Genomic DNA, 21,637 nt, shown 5'->3' with positions numbered 1-21,637 from the left:
TTCTAGCTGAGCCAGAACATATGTTCCCAAGCAAATAGGGGAAAAGAGAGGTCACTGCCAGGCTCTGCTGGCTCTAGACTCTACCTCCCTTCTCCAAGGAACTGCAGCACCTGACCCTCCCTGGGACGCCTGCCCTAGGCTCTGGGACACACTCTGACCTGAGCTGGAAGCTCTAGGCCCAACCATCAGCTCCCTGCCCACCGAGACTGAGAATGAGGCAATCTTTGACCCTGACTTTGTACTCCAATCAGATAAGGAGGATTTCAACGTCTTTCTGAGGCTTTCTGATTGCTTTGTCCCCAGGTTTTGGTAATCTGTCTTTTGCTCCTGGTGCCTGAGTAGCTGCCTTGGCAATGCCTTTGCTTTGTTCCTACCAGTGTTCCTCCTCTGTTCCACCCAAGACTACCCAGCAAGGGCTGGGTCCTCCTGCTTGGGACCTGAGCCCTGTGCCTGCCCTCCCACTGCCTACTTAAGAGGTTCTTTTGAGGCTCACTGCCTACCTGGGGTTCCCAGCAGGTCTTTCTCCAGATGTCCCTATGGTGGCAGGTCCCCTCTCAACTGGGAAAACACTCTAACTCAGGCTGGAGCTTCCCACACCAAGAACTTGCCTCCTGTCACTCCTGGGCCTGGTTCTTCTCTTTGCTACACTGGAGTCTCGAGGCCTGGTAGATCTCAACCCCTGTGAAGCTACACAAGAGGGTACCAGTCTGATCCTTAGGCTTGCCCACACAGACCTATTTAACCCAATTTAAAACAAAAACAAAACAAAATCTGAGCTATTTCGGGAGTACTGTTCAATCCAAATATCACTGACAACAATAATTCTTGGCAAAACACACTCCAACCACCCAACGACAAATAACTTCTTCCAGATGCACCCTCTTTTCTCTGTTCGCAGTGCCGCTGATGAGTTCATCTTTTGCCTGGCTCCTCTTAGCTCTACCTCTGTCTCCTGCCTCCGCCCTTCCACCCACCTCCAACGCATCCCTCTGGGGGGCCTTCTGAAAATGCAAGCTGGCCCATGTCGCTCTCTGGCCTAACAATTTCTCAGTGGCTCCCATGACCTTCCGACTATAAGGATGCTATCCTTCAGTCCCTGCTTATCACCCATCCACAGCCCCTCTCACACCTGACCCTTTCTGACCATCCATAGGCCACTTGCCCTTTGCTGAATGAGCAACCTGCTCTAAACATTCTAGGTCTCTGCACCAACTCTATTCCTGCATTTTGCAGGGAGGTCAGGCCCGTCCAGCCCTGGAGCCTCAGTTCGCATGTTCTCCTGGGTCTCCCACCCTGTCTGCCCCCCAAGCAGATCTAGGTTAGGTCATGTGCCCTCGTTCCAAACCACCCGGGCACCCCAGATTTCCTCTGTCTGGCACTTATTTTGTATTTGACTTCTCTCCCTACACGCCTTTCTCCTTGTCTCTCTATCTTCTTCGACACAGCTGGGTGCTCGACCGCAAGCAGCCCGGGACCTTCCTGGCTGGGGCCCTTTCCCTCTCTGCCAGAACATCCCCTCCCCACCCCTGCCATGTGCTGTCATACATCTCAGACCCTGAAAGTCAGCAAAAAACTGTCGCTTGCGAGCTGAGAATTGACAGTTTGGGACTTTCCTAAAGCAAAAACATATCCAAATCAGATTATTTTTATAGAAAGTCTTAATTCATCATGTTAAGACATAATAACACATCTTGGAGGACCTCGTCATAGAAAAGTGGCTAAAATCTAATGTGCTGACACAAACAAAATAAATCGCTTCCATATGCATCTCCAAAAGTTTTCAGTTTATTCAGCATGTGATGCATTTACAGTTGCCTGCCACATCCAGTAGAACTTACTCTATATCAAATACAGTGCGTACAAGATGCACTGCTAGAATAACGGGATACCGGAGAGACAGAAGATAAGCCTGGACCCAAACTAGAGCCAAAGGACAGAACCTTCTGAAATCACGTCATAGTTAAGAACTGCTGTCTTCCATAGGGAGAGGGTATAGCCACACTGTGTCTCTGCCTAGAGATTCGAGAGCCTGCTTTTTCATTAGAACTAATTAATTGCCGTTGGTAAAGTGGAAAATTACATGTTCCAGTCACGGGCACATGGAATACGGGATAGAGCGAACTTGTTTCTTTGGAATGAATATTTTTATATCACCTTTAATGAAACTGGTCCTTTGAGGGTATTTTTCTCTAATTTGTGTTCCAAAAGGAGAGCTAGGGCTGTGACTTTTTTTCCTACTCTCAGCCATGAGATGAGGCACAAGCAAACAGGGGGAAACATAAGTGAAGCCTCATTTGAGGATTCATGTCTTAGGAACTCTGCCCTCATTCAAAGAACTGTTCTCTTCCAAATTACCTTCTCCCAGTATCCCGGTAAGTCCTTTGAGTGACATCAAAAAGTCACCTTTTATGAGCAGCAAGATAGAAAAGAATAGTTATCCCATTGAACTGTATGCAAGAACCCAGGCTACCAGAAGCCTTCTTGTTCTCCAACAGAACCCTCCCTCATCTCTAACTGTGGGTTAATTTTCTAGCTCTGTTCCCCCAGAAACCAATAAAGGTAGAAAGTTAGCTGTGTTCCTAGACAACAAAGCATATGGTTGAAATGATCCCTGATTGGCAAATTGCATAAATACCTGGTAGGAAGCCATAGCCCCAGGCTTTCCTGATGTAATGATTCTCCTAACTCAGCACGACCCTGACCCTGCCGGGGACCTTGGAAGCTATGCTTTGGAGGAGCTACGTGAGATAAGGCTCTTGAGGCATGTCTAAGCCAAGACAGACCTACATCCACCAATGTAGCTGTTGTCTCCTTACACCTAAGCTGATTTCACTTGAGGGGTTAGACTAGCCTTGGGCACCCTCACAAAGACACCACTGGAGAGAAATGCCCAACATTGACCGGCTGGCAGGCCGTGTTTCCTGCCCTATACCCTTTTAAGTGAATCTGAGCCAGGTGAGGCCCATGGTAGCCTGAATGCTTAACTGAACCTCCCTAGTGGACATGGCGTAACTCACCAGTGTATCATGTATGGCTACTGGTTTTTCCGAGACTTGTTTTCTTAAAGACATGGCATAGAATGCCAAAGAGTAAATTTTTTTTTAAGTAAACTCTATGCACACCATGGGGCTCAAACTCCTGACCCTGAGATCAACAGTCACATGCTCTCCCAGTTGAGCCAACAGGCACCCCAGAAAAAGGGTAAATGCAGTCTCCTTTTAAAAATAAGCATAAATGATATCACGCTAGAAGAAAACACCTTGTATTCAGGCAACCACACTCTGACTGCAACCATGTAAAAATGATACAAAAATGTGGTTAAGGTTTGGGAGGAAATCTAGAAATATTCACATTGTCTTGTTAAATGAGGGATGGGATTCAGGGTGATGCTCTTTTTAAACAAATTCTTTACTATTGTATTATAATATGGTTTGTACATGTTATGTTAAAATTTCTGAATATAAGAGAAAGACCCTTTGGCTACGATCGCCACCCCCTCCTGACCAAATGTTCCTTCCTCTCTGAGCACACCCACTCACCTTAACCACCCTCCTCACTGAGCCATTAAAAACAATGAATAGCAATCCATAGCAGAAGAGGGAGGCAGAGATTAAAAATAAAATGGAAAGGCATATGGGGAGGCTGGGAATGGAGTGAGGAGGTGTCTTAAAGTGTTGGCTCTGACACTTTCTTGCAACTGGTCCCCCTTACAGGAAAGCCTCACTGGGATAAGGTCCTGAGGTAGAAGGTAGGCACTGTCACAGCCTGTCGTTCACCACACAGAGACTGGTATATTTGCTTGTAAAAATGGTGCCTCCAATGATGATACTTAAAGAAAGCAGAAGCTGCTAACCCCATTTTTGTGGCATATTCCTAGAATTTCAGTACTTTTGTTTCTTGCAAATAATTTATGTGAAGTGGCCTATTTTTTTTTTCATTTTGAGAACATCGTCTCCTCATTACACCTTCATATTATAACTCAGAAAGTGAAGATCATGTTCTTCCACTGGTGAAATTAGTCCAGGAAAGCCTGTCTTTTTATTTTTGAACCTCCAGTTTTTAACCCCTTGGTGGGTCAAATCCTGATGACCTTTGCGTTAGCTTCTCTCCCAAGGTCAGGGCGCCTCGGTGGTATGGGCGGCAAGTCCCAATTAAGAGTCCTTGAGTCCGAGCTCAAAACGCTGCCATTTTGCAGAAGAGCCCTGACACTCAGCCTAGAAACATTTTTCGATGCCAACAATAACAGTAGATACCTGGAAACTTGTTCACTTGGCCGGAGAATATGTCATTGTCGTGAAATGAAACTCCATGCCAGTAGATGTCACAAGGCAAGCGTCGGCCAAATGGGAACTAGAAGACAGAGGGGAAAAGACTGTGACTATTAACAAGAACTAGAGGAGCAGCTACCATCTTGGGTGTCTATTATGTACACATTCCCCGCGACTCGGTGCATGTCACGTGATATAATCCTCATAATAAGCACATGAGGTAGATGATATCCTTTCCCATTTTATAGGTGAAGAGACCGTTTCAGGCAGGTTAAGGAACTTGCTCAAGGTCACAACCAGTGAGGAGTGGAGTTCTGACTCTGGGTGGCAGGCACTATACTCATGCCTTCACACGTACCCCTTCATTTTAATCCTCCTAACTACCCTAGAAAGAATTATTCCCATTTTACTGAGGAGAAAATTGGGGCTGAAAAAGGTAACACAAAATAATACAGTGCTGGTAAGGAGAGGAATCAGGATTTGAATCCAGGTCTGTCTGAATCCCAAGCCATACTTCTCTTTCTCTGAAAATTGCAACTCTTCAGTCAGTCCCCTGAAAAATGAGCTTACGCTCTCTCACTCATGCTCTCTCGTTCTCTCTTCCCTGCTCCCCCAAACACACATGGTCTGTGAAGGGAGGATGCATCCCCCAGTGCCTCCTGGCATCCGGTAAAGACTTTTTGGATGAATAAATGAACAAACCGGGAATGGTCATCTGACTCAAGGTGAAATAACCAGATTCTCTCTTCCAGGAATTTGGAAATCTGAGATGCCAGGCAGCCTCTGCTAGCCCTTGACCTGGAAGTGATAAAAAGCCAGAGCTGGGCAGATGTGCTTAGCTATGAGCACAAAGAAGCAAAGGCAGCCCGGCTGGTGAGAGAGAGGGAAGGAATAGGTGTAGAGAGGAAAGTGAAGGTGATACCAGGGGGCCCTGGTGACAGACTGAGTGACTTTAGTTCCTAGGGCTTCTAGATCCTAGGTCCAGACCCTCCTGAGTCTTGCTGTCTCTCCTGTCCTTGGATCCTGTAAGACAGCCTTATATTCTTAGACTATATCCCCTCTTTGCACATACTATAGGGTTTCCTTATTAGCAGCCAGAAAAATCCCTCAGTGAGACAAAAAGGCCTGCTCTTTCCACCACATCCTGCTGCCTCTCAAAGTTATCAGCAAGTTCTACATTTACAGAATTCATTTTTTAAATCTGTAACTCAGAGGACCCTTGTTAAAGGAAAAAAGTGAGGACGTGTCAGTTCATATTTAGAACTTGCTTGTTAGAAGTCCAGATGAAGAGAGATGCTAACACATTGAATGCAATCACTTGACTTTCCCCATCCTAAGACTACAGCTAATCAGGATTTTTGTCTGCTCCAAGTTGAGAGAGCTGAAGTTCCAATGGAAGAGTATAGCATTACTAATGAAATGGTGGTGATTCGATACTTTCCAAATATTCCAAATTAAAATGAAGGCAAACGGACTCAAGCCCTTTAAATCATTCATATTATTTCAAAGCTGTGCCAAAGTGAGGCATATGTTACACACTCTATTAGCATGAACAACTTTCATCTATAATTTATAGCATTTCACTTGTTTTCTTTGCATCCAATGGACTGAAGTTATTAATTCAGTAGTCATAAATACAAAGAGATACAACATATGTTATTTTCTTCCAGCTGCTAAGTGCTAACAGAGGGAAGGGGAAAATAACTTAACCAGGGAAGTTTCTCTAAAAAGCAGACTATCCAAGCAAAATTTACTAAGATCCAAGTGGCCATGCTGCCTGCAATGTGGGACCAACACCTGCTCCATGTCAGCAGACAACCAATGACTCCTTATCACCTTTACCGTTACCCTTCAATCCTTGCCAACCTCATGAGTCCCAAATTAACACTTCATTCAGCAGTGTCTTTAGCTCATTCAGTTTTGTGAAACTGTCGTTTTTTTTAAGCCATTCATTTAATAATTGCTATGTGCCAGACACTGTGCTAGGTGCTGAGAACACAGAGAAACACAATTTTAAATAGGTCCCGGGACTTCAAAATCCCACCTCTTTTAAAGATCTTTTTTAAAAACTGCTTAAACAGCTAACATCATATTCAATGGTGAAAGACTGAAAGCTTTTCCTCTAAGATCAGGAATGAAATGAGGATGCCCACTTTTGCCACTTTTATTCAACATAGTATTGTAAGTTCTAACCAGAGCAAAAGGCAAGAAAATGAAATGAAGCATCCAAATTGGAAAGGAAGAAGTAAAATTCTCTGTTTGCAGATGAGATGATCTTATATGTAGAAAACCATAAAGATTACACACACAGTTAGAAATAATAAATGAATTCAGAAAAATTATAGGATACAAAATCAATACACAAAAATCAGTTTTTCTATATACTAACCATGAATGATCCAAAAAGGAAATTAAGAAAACAATTACATTTATAATAGCATCAAAAAGAATAAAATACTTAGGAATTTACTTAACCAAGGAGGCAAAAAGACTGTACACCAAAAACTACAAAATGTTGCTGAAAGAAATTAAAGAAGACACCCATAAGTAGAAAGACATCCCATGTTCATGGATTAGAAGACTTTATATTGTTAAGATGTCAATACTACACAAAGCAATGTACAGATTCAATGAAATCCCTACCAAAATCCAAATGACTTTTTTTTCCTTACAGAAATATAAAAATCTATCATAAAATTCATGTGGAATCTCAAGGGATCCCAAATAACCAAAACAATCTTGAGAAGGAAGAATAGTGTTGGAGGTATCACGCTTCCTAATGCCAAAACTTACAACAAAGATACAGAAACAGTGCATAAAACAACAATGAGATACAATGAGATACCACTATACAACTGTTAGAATCGCCCAAATCCAAAATACTAACAACACCAAATGCTGGCAAGGATGTGGAGGAACAGGAACTCTTACTGCTGATGGAAATGCAAAATGGTACACCTATTTTGGAAGACAGTTCTTAAAAAAGGAAACATATTCTTACCATATGATCCAGTAATTGTGCTCCTTGGTATTTATCCAAATGAGTTGAAAACTTATGCCCAGAAAAAAAATCCACACATGAATGTTTATAGCAGTTTTATTAATAATTGCCAAAACTTGGAAGCAACCAAGATGTCTTTCAGTAGGTAAATGGATAAACTGTGATGCATCCAGATAATGGAATATTACTCAGTGCTAAAAAGAGATGAGCTATTAAGCCAAGAAAAGACATGGAAAGATCTTAAATGTATATTTCTTTTTTTTTAAAGATTTTATTTATTTATTCACGAGAGACAGACAGAGAGAGAGAGAGAGAGAGAGAAGCAGGCTCCCAAGGAGCAGGGAGCCTGATGCGGGACTTGATCCCAGGACCCTGGGATCATGACCTGAGCCGAAGGCAGACGCTTAACCATCTGAGCCACCCAGGCGCCCCTTAAATGTATATTTCTAAGTGAATGAAGCCCATTTGAAAAGGCTACATACTGTGTGATTCCAACTATATGACATTCTGGAAAAGGCAAAACTACAGAGCCAATAAAAAGATCAGTGGTCACCATAGATTAGGAGTGAGGGGAGGGATGAATAGGGGAAGCACAGAGGATTTTTAGGGTAGTGATACTACTCTATATAATACCATAACAGTGGATACATATCATTATTCATTTGTCTAAGCCCACTGAATGTACACTACCAAGAGTAAGCTTTAATATAAATCATGGACTTCGGGTGTCAACATATGATGTGTCAATATATGTTCATCAATTGCAACAAATGTACCATTCTGGCATGCGATTTTGATAGCTGGGGAGGCTATGCATATGTAGGGTCAGTGAGCATATGTGAAATCTCTGTTCCTTCTGCTCAATTTTGTAGTGAACCAAAAATAGCTCTAAATAAAAAAATAATAATAAATTAATAAAAACCAGTATGGTACTGGCATAAATACAAACAGACTAAGTGGAGAGGATACAGAACCCAGAATTAAACCCTGATATATATGGTCAAATTATTTTTGACAACGATGACAAGACTATTTGATGGGAAAAGGACATTCTGTTCAACAACTGCTGCTAGGAAAACTGGATATCCACATGCAGAAAGAATGAAGTTGGACCCTTACCTTACACCATACACAAATATTAATTCAAAATGAGTCGAAGACCTAATCATAAGGGCTAAAACTATAAAGCTCTTAGAAGAAAACATAGGGAATAAGCTTTATGATATTTAACTTGGCAATGATTTCTTGGATATGACACCAGAGCACAGGTAACAAAAGAAAAATAAATAAATTGAACTTCATTGAAATTAAAGCTTTTTTGCATCAAAGGACACTTGTCAACAGAATGAAAGGGAAGCCCATGGAACCGGACAAAATATTTGAAAATCATGTATCTGATAAGGGATTAATATTTAGAACATATTTTAAAGCTTTTACAACTCAAGAACAAGAAAAACAATTTAAAAATGGACAAAGAAAGGACTTGAATAGACATTTCTCCAAAGAAGACATAGAGATGGCTAATAAGCCCATGAAAAGATGCTCAACATCACTAATCATTAGGAAAGTGCAAATCAAAACCACAATGAGATACAACGTCACACTCATTAGGATGGCTAGCATAAAAAATAATAAAAACGAAATAAGTGTTGATGAGGATGTAGAGAAATTGGAACCCTTAGGCCCTGGGAATGTAAAAAGCTGCTGTGGAAAATAAAACTGTCACATGATCCAGCAATTCTACTTCTGAGTATTTACCCAAAAGAACTGAAATCGGTGACTTGAACAGATACTGATATACAAATATTCAGCATTATTCACAACAGCCAAAGGTGGAAGCAGTCCAAGTGTCCATCAACTGTCCATCAACAGACAAACAAAATGTGGTATATCCATACACTGTAAAATTACTCAGCCTGGTACAACATAGATGAAACCCTGAAGACATTATGCCAAGTGAAAGAAATCAGACACAGAATATTGTACGGTTCCACTTCTGTGAGGCAGCCAGAGTAGTCAAATTCATAGAGACAGGAAGTAGAACAGTGGTTTCCAGGGGCTGGGAGGAGGGGAAAATGGGTTGTTGTTTAATGGGTACAGAATTTCAGTTTGGGGAGATGAAAAATGTTCTGGAGACGGATGATGCTGATAGTTGCCCAAGAAGGTGAATGTATTTATTGCTACTGAACTGCACACTTAAAAACAGTTAAGGTGATAAATTTTGTTATGTATATTTCACCACAATAAAACAACAATAAAAAAACTGTCTGCTTATGCCCCCTGAGGATAAGGGGCCATTCGTGGCTCTACTCTGAGCTCTCTGTAGCCGGGAATGCTACCTGGCTTTTCACGGGGCAGCTGAAAATTGACAATGTTTCTCAGACTCCCCCACTTCCCATTTTTCTAAGGTCAGCACCATCTTCCCAGTTACCTAGATTTTAAATTTGGGAGTCATCTTTCCTTTTCCCTTCTTCAAACTCTTTTGGAGAAAGGACTGGATTTGGGGTCAGAAGACCTGAGAGCTCTAGACTTATTTCTGTCGCTTACTATGAGATCTTAAGCAACCAAAACCTGTGTGTCTTCCGTCGATTGAGATGAGGAAATATGTCAAGGTGCAATAGGAACCAAACAAGATAATGGAAATGAAAATGCTTTGTACATTCCACACAACAATACAAATCTGAGTCGATCATTGACTTATTTACTCATTAAGTGTTAAGAACCTATTGCATGGCACAATGTATCTCAGGTGGCAAGGACACATGGGAACATGCCTGCTTTCATGGAGCATACAGTCCCTCGGGGAGAAGAGTTGACTCAAACAGTCACTCCAACATATCACTGCAAACCATGGTAAGGGTGGGGAAATGAGGTCCAGAGAGCAATGAGAGCACAGGGAGACCCCATCACATCTGGGGAGTCAGAGAAGGCCACTCCAAGTAGGGTGACCATGTGTTCATTAGCCCAGGGCAGTTCCAGCCAGTTTACACCTGTTGTCCCGGTGTTAATATTAATAGAGGGGTTTTTTTTTCACTTCCAAACGTATCCCAGTTTGAACAGCAAATTGGTGGCCACCCTACTCCTGAGAAAAGGCTATCTGAGCTGAGATTAGAAAGAAGAGGCAGATGAGGAAGGAAGAGTATTCTAGGCAGAGAACAAATATGTAAAAGCCCAGAGGTCAGACTGACCATGGCCCACTGGAAAGCCTGAAGACAGGTCAAGGTGGCTGGGGTACAGAGGACCAGTGGAAAGTAGTGTGAGATTAGCTGAAGACCTAGACAGAGGCAGATCGGGTAGGGCTGCTGCCCAGCCAGATAGCAGAAACAGTAGGTCATGTGGAGAGCCGACTAAGATGGACCAGAGAGACAGAGAGCATGAGCCATAAAAGGACAGCGGGGGGAAGTGTTTCAAGACAAAGAGAATGGTGAATAGTGTGGATGTGGCTGACAGGTCAAGTAGGACGGAAACTGTCAGTGGCCCACTAGATAGGATGACGTGGATTGCTTCAGGAGTACATCAGCTCACAGGGATCATCTTCTTGGTCCCTTCAGCACTTACTATGCTTATCATGGTCTGCACGTTGTGTACTTCATGTGTAACCCTCATCTCCTTCAGAACACTAGGGATTTCTAGGACCTGGAACAATTTGACATACTTGTCTCAGGTCTCCAAGAATGATTAACCAGGTGTCCAACTGGTCCTAGGCCCACAGAAAAATTAGAAGTCATAATCCTGAGAATCAGGATTAACTCCCTTCCCTCCCCAATATCCACCTGGTCAGCAAGTCTTCTAGTCTACCTCCTAATTTATTTTTACATTTCCTCCCCTTCCTTAGTCCCCAGTGCCACTGCCTTACTTTGAGGCCTCATCTCTCACCTGGATGAGGTGGCATTTATTAGTCACACATGAACTATAGTCACTAGCGTACCCCCCACACACACACACACATGCTACCATCTTTACCACAAAGGAAGATTCTCCTCAGCGTATACACCTGTGTGGACCCAAAATCCTTTTCCCTCTTACCTAGAAGGACTAAAACAAACTTGCAAAACAACCAAGCCCTAGCAAGAACTGAAACCTTTAAGTGTCCTTTGAGCATATTTGTGCTTAAGGAATTCATATTCGGGTCCCTCTTCTAATAAATAGCCCAAAGAGCAAGTTCAAACCCCCCAAGGGATTTCATAAAATGGAATTTCACAGTGAATGCTGATGAAAGCACAATTCACATTTCTGCACTTTGTGAATGATTTTCTTCATAAAGCTTCTTCATGAAAGAAGATCTTTCAAGTGATTGGGCATAAAAGTGGCAAATAAGCTTTGATATGGGCAAGCATGTGTGTAATGCATCCACAGGGGGAAATGACCCAAATTACTGTTTTAAAATGAAAGGCCCAATGCACTGTGAGGAAACCCAAGGAAGGGCTAGCAGCCAGAGCGGTACACTTGGGCTAGGAAGACCCCGGCTCCAGCCTTGACCCGCCACACCCCACCCGGAGACTGAGACACATTGACCTTGCCCCTCCCCAGCTCACCCATAGGGGAGGAAAACAATAGCAATAAAACTTGCCCACCTCCTAGGACTGTCATGCAGACTGAGGTAGTGCTTGGGAAAGTACTTTGTAAAAAGCAAATTGTGTTATATAGAGTAGCCTATTATTTTTAATGCCCAAAGAAATCACCTCAACGAGTAACTTCAATTAAAAAAGATGCCAACCAAATATCAAGCACCATTAGGACAGCTCTTGAATAAGAACGCCACAGGGTACATGCACTTGGGAAACCCTCGATGACACTCCTAGGCAGAGTTAATGGATCTCTCTCCAGTGTCCCCTCTGCAATCTTGCCAATGCCTGTAGTAGAGCCACTGCCTTGTAGGGTATTTATGCTTACATGATTGCCTCCCCATCAGACAGAATGCTTCAGGGTAGACATACTTTATTCTTTCTGCCCTCTCCCTGGTCTACCATCTGTGGTAGGCAGCCTCTAAGATAGTCTCCGATTATCCCTGCCTCCTGGAATTCGGACCCTTGTATAGTCTTCTCCCACAACTGGCACAGGCTTGGTCCGTGGAACCAATAGCTACCGCAGAAGAAGTGATGGGATGTCGAGACTGTGGCTTCTGTCTTGGGCACACTGTGTGTGTGTGTGTGTGTGGCTAGCTCCCATCTCTCTCTCATCATCATCACATCACTTTGGAGAAGCATAAGGAGAGGGAACAAATCAAAGCCTCCCACCAAGAGCCATGGGAATGAGCTTGGAAGTGGGTCCTTCTGCCCCAGTCAAGTCTTCAGAGGCTGTGGCCCCGTGAGAGACACTGAGCCGGAACCCCAGCTAAGTCACTCCCCAAATCCTCATCCTCAGGAAGTGTGTGAGTAATAATGATTTCAGCTGCTAAGCTTTGGAGAAATCTGTTACACAGTAGTAGATAATGAATACACTATGCCAGGTTTATCACAGTGCCTTAGAGAATGAAAGCATTCTGAGAATGAAGGAATCTAAGATGAGTATATCCTTATATGAAATTTAATAATTATTATTTATTAAGCACTTAATTGTATGCCAGGTATCTTACATATATGCCTCCATTTTGCACATGAAAAAAAAAAAAACACAATTCTGTTGCTGCTAAGTGGTAAACCCAGAATTTGAAGTCATGTTGGTCTGTCTCCAAAGACTGTGCTCTTTTTGGCTCCACTAAGCTGAATGGATGGATAGATGGATTAATCTATGAAAAACAAAATGAGCACGTATATCTACGCAAAAAAAGAGCTGTGGTTAATACTTCAAGGAAGATCATAGTGCAGAGAAAGTCCAGAGAAGACCAGTTAAGACAAGGAAAGGACTGAGCAACTGCCCTTCAAGGATGTACTGAAAACTCAGCACTCTTTTCTTCAATCAGGAAAGCAAGCAGACAAAGAAAATACTGGCAAAGATCCATCAAATGCTGAAGGGTGTAACCAGATGGAACATGGCTCCATCTGCCAAATCTGAGCGTATCAAAAGAAGGGGAGCCCCCTTTTCAGCCCGACAGAGGGAGGCTAGCGCACTCTTCTCTCGTTCACATCTCAGCTAACGGCGTCACTATCCTCCCAGACAGATGAGAAGCACCAACCACCCAACTGAGGGGCCACAGGGAGATTCCAGGCTCCCACCTACCTGTGGAAAATAGGCTAACAAGAAGAGGCTTCCCCGTGCTGGGGAGGGACTGGCCAGCTTCCTGACCACAGCATCTCTGGATGGGGCTGGGGAGAAAGGCTACACATGGGGCAACTCCAAGCCTGCGTCCTCAGCAAGAACAATAATGACGATGCGATGTGGGTTACCAGATTGATTAATAATGCATCTGAGCCACCTAGCACTGTGCCTGGCACACAATGCCAACTATACAGTAGGTGTTCAAAAAATGCTGATCTCTTTCTTCTCTTCCATGCTTTCCCATCACCCTTCACCCCATACCTATTGGCTGGTAAGATAGTATGCAAAGGAGATGGTGGACAGGGGTGTTTTCCAGGGCCAGTCTAAGGTTCAAGGTGCACAAGGTGTATTCAAAGTATTTGAAGACATGTAGGTCTTCTTGGGTATGCATTTAACCTCTGGGGAAAGCCTGTACTCGCACAAAAGCTCCTTGACTTGACTTCCAGAACCTGGGTTCAAATCTCAACCCTGCCAACTTCTAAGGCTTTTGGTTTTAATATCTGAGAAAGAGGACTAGCAAAGCCTCCATCACAGAGGGTGTCAGGAAGATTAAAAACAATTGTGTAGGGTGCCTGGGTGGCTCAGTTGGTTAAGCGACTGCCTTCGGCTCAGGTCATGATCCTGGAGTCCCGGGATCGAGTCCCACATCGGGCTCCCTGCTCAGCAGGGAGTCTGCTTCTCCCTCTGACCCTCTTCCCTCTCGTGCTATCTCTCATTCTCTCTCTCTCAAATAAATAAATAAAATCTTTAAAAAAAAACAATTGTGTAAGTGAAAGAATGTTTGTGACTAGCCTGGCACATAGAAGGAGCTAAGTTAGTCCTATTATAGAATATTGACAGTGAGCATCCTGGATTGTTCTTCACCTAATTAAGTCCCATGGTGAGAGAGGCAGAGAGAAGTCCCCAGACATCTCCCCTGGTAGAGAAAGCAGAGGCTGGCCCTCAACAAATCCACCTCTTCAAAAACAGTAGTGAATCAGAGGCGCCTGGGTGGCTCAGTTGGTTAAGCGACTGCCTTCGGCTCAGGTCATGATCCTGGAGTCCCGGGATCGAGTCCCGCATCGGGCTCCCTGCTCAGCGGGGAGTCTGCCTCTCCCTCTGACCCTCTTCCCTCTCGTGCTCTTTCTCATTCTCTCTCTCAAATAAATAAATAAAATCTTTAAAAAAAAAACAAAACAGTAGTGAATCAAACATAGCTCCAGGGATTCAGGAACCAGCCTGGGGTTGAAGCAGATGCATTATCTGTGTGAGAGTCCAGCAGGAGCAATTGCTTCTGCTCTAGAGGAGGAAAGTTGAACCGAGGTGGGGCCATTTGAGCTGGGTGTGAAATAGGTGTTTGCCAGGCAGAGATGAGGAGAAAGGGAAATCGGGTGGAGGGCGGAGTGCATGCAAGGCAGGGATTCTGGAAAGCATGAGAAGTTCCACGTACCTAGAGCCCAGGGTGAGTAGAGGAGATAAAGCTGGAGAGGTCTCCATGACCCAGACAGGTCATGAAGGGCTCATAGGGCAAGCTGACAAGCTTGAACTTGATTCTGCAGGTAGAGGAGAAGTGCTTCAGCAGGGCTATGCCAGATCTGGCTAGAATGGAGAATGGAGGGGAGGTAGAGTAAGACTGAGGGCAGCCAGACCCATGAAGAATCTGGCCAAGGCTAGGAGAGAGGGGACAGGGTGAGTGGCCATGGGGCAAGGAGAGAAAGAGTGCATTGCGGGCAGGGGTGAGGGAAGGCACAGAGGTGGAAAAGCACATGGCCAGTTTCATGGATAAGAACTGCTCTGACAGCCAATGCACTTTAAAGAAGCCCCTTCATTCATGCCCATAGGCTGACAGTCCTCTCTCACCTCCTCCAGATTCCTAGTTGTTGGAGACTCTGAATGGAGAGGATCCCACAGGGATAACTAGCACTCTAAGGAGCCTTCCAATTTAATAAAGTCGCCTTCTGGCTCGAATGGGTTCCCCAGGAAGGCAATAATTATTCATCCTCTAATAGAGCCAGTAAGTATAGGAAAAGGATAAGTAATTAACAACCTTTTGCTGGAAAGTAGCAATTCTTGTGATCTATGAAGTTTCCTTTTCCTGTTCACTTCTTCGTTATTGCAAATATGATACTCTGGATAAGCGCACCATTTGTTGTTCACTGAGTTAATCACCAAAGTACATTGTATGTTTTTTATTAAATCCATTCATTATAATTGACTCATATGAATTAGAGCTGGAAGAGCTGCAGGGAGGCCTGCATCCACCTTGCTTCTGCTTCTGATCATAACACTTCTAATGAGATCAGAATTGTTACCAAACAATTGAACTATTTAAAAAAAGCCCATGTTAGCAGGAGGGGAAGAGAACCTTGCCCCTCTCATAATTTCAAAGCCCCATAGCAATCTCCTCCAGTTATTTATTCTGGTGTCTAATTTCCCACTCGTAAAGAATCTTTATTAGTAGTAATTATACCAACCAAGAGAAAAAGGAAAACTTCACAAACTTCTAAAGTGATTTACCTCTTGGCTTGCAGTTTTAATTAAAATTCCAGTTTATTTGGCAAATCGCTCTGAAAAGATTAGATACCAATTTAGCACTATGTTCTTTTTTTTCCACTTTCCAATTCATAAGGGTGACACAAACAACAAGATACCCACATTAAGTGACTCTTACTCCATTCCACTGTAATTCGCCTATGGAAAAGAGTTCCAGTATCAATTATAAATTAACTCTATTATGTTCTACAAAATTATTGATGGGGTTTAGGGCAGGCTGCCCCAAAATATGCCACTCTGGCATATTATTTTGAATTAAAGTTACATAAGAAACAATCGATGCAAGAAGGATGCTCTGACCATCCTTTGTCTCCCTGAGAGCAGAAAATAAATCTCCTACGTGAAAGGTGCCCTCTTTATACCAAGAGGAAAGGAGAAATTCTTATCACCAGCAAGAGAGAATTTGGAGCCCTGAAGACGATGTAATCAAACCTTGTTACTTCCTCTCTAATTTACTACCTCAAGCTCAAACTTCTTTGTCAATTCCTCACAAATTTATTGTTTCTTGTCAAAAAAGTATAAAAGTTATCTGTTCGGTTACTTCTTTGGGTCTCATATCTTTGGGGCCCCTGTACGTACAAAATCAATGCAAATTTGTTTTCCCCTGTTAATCTCTCCCTTGTTGCAGGGGTGTCTCAGCCAACGACCTAGAAGGGTAGAGAGAAATTTATTTTTTCTTCCCTATACTATCAACAGCTCTCTACTCCATCACCATGGGTAAATGATATCAATTCACCATTAGTCCCCAGATTACCTCAAAGACTTCCACACCAAAACTTTAAGTGTGTTTATTAACTGAAATGGCAACAAGGCAAATCAGGTTTCCATTCCAGCAGCACTCTCTTCCCAGATAGGATTATCAAACGACTTTTGCCAAAGTCATGCCCAGCACCTCTTATAGCAGCTCATCCCCAGTAAACCAAATACCCAGGCCCTTTCAGGACTGTCCACGTGGCAACTCCACCAGAAAGCCGATCTAAAAGCACCATGGTTTAGCTGGAACATCAATGCATTAGCTCAACACACAAGCACGTCATGCCTTTGAGCCAGGCGGTATGCTTAGGGAATGCTGCGAGTTTCCACGTATGGGTCAAAATGTCAGTGATGGGAGACAAAAGCTGGAGAGGTAAAAACAGGAGGATGAATGAAAGAGTCTTTACCTTCAGAGAGCTCATATCATAGCAGCTGAGTTAGACACACAAACAGATCACTGGATGCCTGTAGTCACCATCCTACCAAGCATCTACTATATGCCTGCCCCCAAGCTGAGCTCTTTACCCACATGGTAACATTTAATCTCCCCACAGCTTATGAATAGCCGTCATACTCCCATTTGGAATTTGCCAAGCCCAGAAGGCATGAAGGTTGTCTAGGCTGGAGGAGCCCCATGCGCAAAGGCACGGACGCGTGAGGGAGCATGATTAGAAGTCTCTCCGGGGCAGGAAAAGCATCTCAGTTATTTCTGTATTCCAGGTGCCTCCACCCAGTGTCTGGGAGGGAGGGGCAAGTCACAGATGCTGGAGGAATGAGTGGCATGCGGGTCAGTGTGGAGGGAATAAGGCATGAGATGGGGTCTTGCAACAGAAGGGGAACTGAGTGGAACCAGAATCTCTAAGCCTCAAAACAAATCCTGATGTGAAACTGCTCAGGGGTACCGCAGACCTGTGCGGGCGTTGGTCATCCATCTCTCCAGCCCAGGCTCTGATAACAACTCTTGCGGGTGAACAAGGCAGCTGCGGGAAAGGAAATGTACCCCCTCAATGTGGGCCAGTCGAGAGCAATGGTCTAGTTCTCAGCCTAGAACCCACCTCACTGTTTCGGATTTTGAAAGGAATTATCAGCAAAAACAATCCAAATGTGATGGGAGCAGAGGTGAGAGTGTATGGGCCTCCTTATCAAATTTTGGGGTCTCCTTTTCTTTCTAATGTTGAACTATACTGTCAAGTTACAAATCTTCTCATTATTCACAGCTCAGCACAGCCAAGAGCTGTAGCAAAACCCACTGCTTCACTAGCTGCTTGAGATGAGAGCTGTTATTCCTCTACTAAGTATTTAAGCAACACCTTTTAATTTATATTGTGAACTCAGAACAAACTGATTGATGGCCTAGCTCAGTTGCCAATGACAGTTGCTATTTCCCTGATGACCAGATAATGAGGCAACTGCATTAAGTGTATGTCACCCTGATCCGCTGACATGGTCTATTAAGACAAAGCCAGCCCACTCGCAGCTTTCAGTTGGTTTCTACCGAGTCCAGGTTTTAAAGCACTCTGGGACAAGTTTAAACACCTCTGTATTTTGGTGGTGTTATAAATCTGGTGCTTTTCTGGAGCATCCTGAAGAAACTGGGCCAGCAAAGTTAGCTTTAGGAAAAAAGCTGTATTCTATTACAAATGATGATTAGTAGAAATACTCTAGGATTAAGAATCAGGGGACCAAGATTCTGGTCCAGATTAATTAATCTATCCACTCAACAAACATTCATGAGTGCCTAGTATGTGCTAGCTCTGGGCTAAAGGCTGAGATAGAACAATCTCTGAGTTTTTACTATGTGCCTGGCACAGTTGTAAGCACTTCACATGGCTAAGATCACTCAGTGCTGCTAACATTATCATCTCCATCTTACAGAGGAGGAACGGACAGACAGAGAAGTAAAGTAACTTGCCTCAGTTTGTTTGTTTGTTTTAGAAAGAGAGAGTACACGAGCCCGCGCACATGAGAGGAGGGGTGGGGAGGTGGGGGGAGGGGTGGAGGGAGAGAGAATCTTAAGCAGGCTCCACACTCAGCACGGAGCCGAAGCAGGGCTCGATCTCACAAACTGAGCCAAAAGCAACAGTCAGACACTTAACCGACTGAGACACCCAGGCGCTCCGGTTGCCTCCATTTTTAACTTCCTAAGTGGCAAAGCCAGGGCACAAACCCAGTCAGTCTGACTCCAGAGATCAATAAGATGAAGCTCCAGCCTTAGAGAAGCTCAGTTTCTTGGAGGGTTATATGGCTATGTGCACTTAATGGTTCTATCACCCAAGGAAAAGCTTTTAATCTCTCTGTATTCGTTTTCTATTGCTGCCCGCCCCCCAAAAAAGAACACAAACCTAGTGGCTTCAGACAACACCCATTTATGGACTCACAGTTCTGTAGGTCAGAAGTCCACCATGGTATGGCTCAGCGCTCTGCTTAGATTACCACAAGGCTGAAATGCAGGTGTCGCTAGGGTTGCAACTCCAGTCTGGGCTCAGGGTCATCTTCCAGTTCACTGTATAGAAGAATTCATCTCCTTGCCGCTGTAGGACTGAGGTTCTCATTTTCCTTAGCACTGCCAACCGGGGACCATACTCAGCAACTCGAGACTGCTCGCAGTTCCTTGCCATAGTGAGCCCCAAGGGCAGTTCACAAAAGTGGATGTTGGCTTTCTTCCAGACTAGCTAAAGCACATCTGTCTGACTTCTCCTGCAGCCCAGCCAGAGAAAAATGCTTTGAAAGGGCTCACTTGATTAGGTTGGGCCCATCCAGGAAAATCTTTCTTTTGCCATATGATGTCACAAAATCACAGGAATGGATAGCTTATCATATCCACAGGTCCTATCCTCACTCAAAGGGAGAGGATTATACATGGGTGAAGGCCCCGAGGGGTCATCTTAGAATTCTGCTTACCACACTTTCTGAGTTCTTCCATTCCTGGTCTGAGGCTAGATTAGATGATGATGGTAATACCACATATATAGTGATTTACAGTTTAATAAAGACCTTTCCACATATACTATCTCACTGGAACCTTACAATGCAGAGATTGAGGTACTCTGGGAGCGAAGGTTAGCCTCACTGTCAGGAAAAAGAATCTAAGGGTTAGTGAAGTTAACAACCTTTGGCTTGCTATACTGCAAGAGCAAAGACTTTAACTCAAGTCTTGTGACTCCAGCACCTGAGCTCCCTCCTACAGCCCATGCTGCCATATTGATCTGAGAGGACCAGATACATTCTGGTGCCAGTGCCACAAATGAAGTGAAAAGAACATAGACTCTGGAGTCTAACAGATCTGGGTTCAAATCCAAGCTTGCCCCTTATTAGCAATAGGGTCTTGGGCAAGTCACTTCCCTTTTCTGGGCATCCTCATCTTTAAAATAGGGGCAGTCGGACCACATGGTCTCCAAGGGCTCTTTTAGCCTCAAATGAGGAAAAAACGGCCTCAATTGCACTATGGAAGATTATTAGCTCCATGCTTCCACTCTCTCAGTTGAAGGAGAACCTCATAACGCTCTTCCAGGTATACCTGTAGTTTGGGGGAAGGTTTCCATTTTATTAGATTCCTACGGCTACCATAACCAATTATCACAAATTGGGTGGCTTAAAACAACAAAAATGTATTCCCTCACAGTTCTGGAGGTCAGAAATTTGAAATCAAGGCATTGACAGGGCTGGTCCCTACTGAGAGATCTGAGAGAGAAACCCACTCCATGCCTCTCTCTTGCTTCTGGTGGATGCTGGCAATCCCAGGCGTTCCTTGGTTTGAAATGCATCACTCCAATTTCAACCACTCCTGCCTCTGTCTTCACATGGCCTTCAACACTGTGTGTCTCAATGTCTTCTCCTTTTCTGTTTCTTGTAAGGACACTCGTTGGATTTAGGTCCCAAACTTAATCCAGGATCATCTCATCTCAAGATCCCTAACTTAATTACATCTGCAAAGATTGTAATTCCAAATAAGGTCCCTTTCACAGATACTGGTCAAGACTTGGACCTATCCTTCAGGGGGGACACAATTCAACCCACGTCATAAAAGGACTTATGCATCCCACCATTGATGGAATATAGGTGCTTTCCAATTCTTCCTCATTACAAAGAACACTGCAATAAACATCCTCATTGTATTCCTCATTGTATCTCTTTGTGCACATGGATGAGAATTGTTCTCTAGAAGTGGAATTGTTTGGGTCACAGAGTATACACACTTTCAACTCTGCTGGCTACTGCTACATATCTTTGCCCAATCGAATCAATGGGAAATGGTAGCTCACCGTTGTTTTGATTTGCATACTCATGATAATACCAGTGAGTTTGAATTTTTTTTTCAAATGTTTATTGGACATTTGAGTTTCCTCTTTCAATGGCTTAAAAAAAAAACCTCTAAATAAGTGATTCTCTATCAAGATTATCCAGGAGCTTTTCAAAAGTACAGAGATGCTGATTTAGTAGAGGTGGGCTGGGAGCTAGAAATCTAAAGGCTAAAACACTTGCCAGGAGGCTGAGGCACAGCCCCAGGGAAGGACCACTGTATGAAATGTAGTCATGGGTCTTATTGGCACTTGGTTGTTATGCTCTCAGAGCGCACTGAGGGCACCATCTCATACAAAACCTTGAAACTGCATTGAATCAGAGGTGTTGATAGAGCAATGCCAGTCACTCAGGGGCTCCTTTATGAAGGCCCTCAGGGGAGATTTTTCCCAGCTTTCAGTGCTAGGAAAAAACGCATTTCTCTTAAGCAGTATCTTTTATTTTATCTGCCAGCACCATGACTTCACAGCTTGGAGTGTTTCTGTTTTTCCTTGGTAACCAGAAAACCCAGAACCAAATCTGTGTCCCATCATAAAGACTGTGCAAAATCTTTATATCTCACATTTCTTTTTTTTTTTTTTTAAGA

General features: G+C 43.6%; 1 protein-coding gene across 5 annotated transcripts in view; it reads right to left on the bottom strand.

Annotated features, from left to right (window-relative positions):
- TTLL11 (tubulin tyrosine ligase like 11) overlaps nucleotides 1-21,637 on the bottom strand; it is a 229,090-nt gene that overhangs the window by 179,908 nt on the left and 27,545 nt on the right. For 4 of the 5 annotated variants that reach the window (XM_025888472.2, XM_073905791.1, XM_073905789.1 and 1 more), the window contains exon 2: nucleotides 4,254-4,350. The exons of the other annotated variant lie outside the window; for it this stretch is intronic. In XM_025888472.2, coding sequence (XP_025744257.2) covers nucleotides 4,254-4,350 — 97 coding nt within the window. The remainder of the gene's footprint in view (nucleotides 1-4,253; nucleotides 4,351-21,637) is intronic. 5 annotated transcript variants of the gene reach the window in all.

This window comes from Callorhinus ursinus, unplaced genomic scaffold, assembly GCF_003265705.2.
Source record: "Callorhinus ursinus isolate GAN/ISIS: 27379988/994484 unplaced genomic scaffold, GSC_fseal_2.0 scaffold24, whole genome shotgun sequence".
Taxonomy (NCBI): Eukaryota; Metazoa; Chordata; class Mammalia; order Carnivora; family Otariidae; genus Callorhinus; species Callorhinus ursinus.
The sequence above is the reverse complement of the archived record's forward strand: the minus strand, read 5'-3'. Positions and strand labels throughout refer to the sequence as shown.